Source organism: Monopterus albus, unplaced genomic scaffold (assembly GCF_001952655.1).
Source record: "Monopterus albus unplaced genomic scaffold, M_albus_1.0 scaffold3073.1, whole genome shotgun sequence".
NCBI lineage: Eukaryota > Metazoa > Chordata > Actinopteri > Synbranchiformes > Synbranchidae > Monopterus > Monopterus albus.
The window spans coordinates 1-1,276 of record NW_018130944.1 but is presented as its reverse complement, the minus strand read 5'-3'; the positions used below and the strand labels follow the sequence as shown (position 1 = coordinate 1,276).

At 41.5% G+C, this 1,276-nt stretch overlaps 1 protein-coding gene across 1 annotated transcript; it reads left to right on the top strand.

The window, feature by feature from the left end:
- Nucleotides 1-11: 11 nt before the first annotated feature.
- Nucleotides 12-1,225, top strand: LOC109954083 (adhesion G-protein coupled receptor F1-like; the record flags this gene model as incomplete). Its single annotated transcript, XM_020589501.1, has 1 exon — nucleotides 12-1,225. A coding segment is annotated over exon 1 (1,153 nt), but the record flags the coding sequence as incomplete, so codon positions are not given.
- Between the last annotated feature and the right edge of the window lie 51 nt (nucleotides 1,226-1,276).

The following is a 1,276-nucleotide window of genomic DNA, read 5'->3' as shown; positions in this document are numbered from 1 at the left end:
CTCGCCCTTACCAACGACCCTTTTGACATTTACACACCTTATATTCTCTTGAACAAAACTAGATTCAATAACATGTTCAATGCTAACTTTAATTCTTCAGTAGAAATAGACATACCAGATTTTTATGGAGGAGAAAAATCAATCACAGTGATAACATTTTTCTCAATGGATAACGTGCTCCCTGCAAGAGACAAAGACAAGTCAACCTTCAAAGTCATCAATGGGAGAGTTGTCCTCATTCAGTCCAGTGGCACCATCAAGAGTATTTCCCTCACATTTAATATTATCAACGATACTCTGGGTAACCCTCAGTGTGTTTTCTGGAACTTCAGCCTCTTCAGTGGTGTCGGAGGATGGGACAACACGGGCTGTGAGCTGGTATTGAGTGTAAACAAAACCGTCACTTGCAACTGCAGCCACTTGACCTCATTCTCTATTCTTATGTCACCTTACAGTCCAGATGACTCTGTGCTGAATTACATCACCTACACTGGAGTTGGCATATCTATGGGTTCCTTGATCATATACCTTATCATTGAAGCTGCCATTTGGAGAAAAATAAGAAAGAACAAGACATCTTACTTGCGCCATGTTTCCATTGTTAACATTGCCATGTCTCTCCTGATTGCAAACATTTGTTTTATTATTGGGGTAGCCATCTCAGATGAAAAGGATGAAAACCCAAAAGCATGCACTGCAGCTCCCTTTTTTATCCATCTATTCTACCTAGCCCTCTTCTTTTGGATGTTAGCCTCAGCTCTGCTGTTGTTGTACCGCACAGTTATGGTCTTTGATCGGGGTTTGTCTAAAAGATCAATGTTGGCTATTGGGTTCTCTCTTGGCTATGGGGCTCCCATCGTAATTGCTGTTATAACTATAACTGTAACTGAACCCAAACAAGCATATATCCGACAATCCGATGGCTGCTGGCTCAACTGGGACAATTCCAAGGCTCTACTGGCATTTGTGATCCCTGTGCTGATGATAGTGCTGATAAACCTTACCATCCTGATACTGGTCATATACAAAATGTTGAGAAGAAGGGCAATGCTTGACACTGCACAGGCAGCTGAGCGGCATGTTCTAGTGGTCATTGCTAGGACCTTGGCAGTTCTAACACCAGTTTTTTGGATTAACTTGGGGACTAGGGGTTGGAACCATCACAGCCCCAGACAAGAAAGAAATCCATATTTCATTTGCATTCTTCAATTCACTGCAGGTACAAGTAGTGTAATATTGACCTTTATATTATACTGTGGTGCTTATTATTATTGTA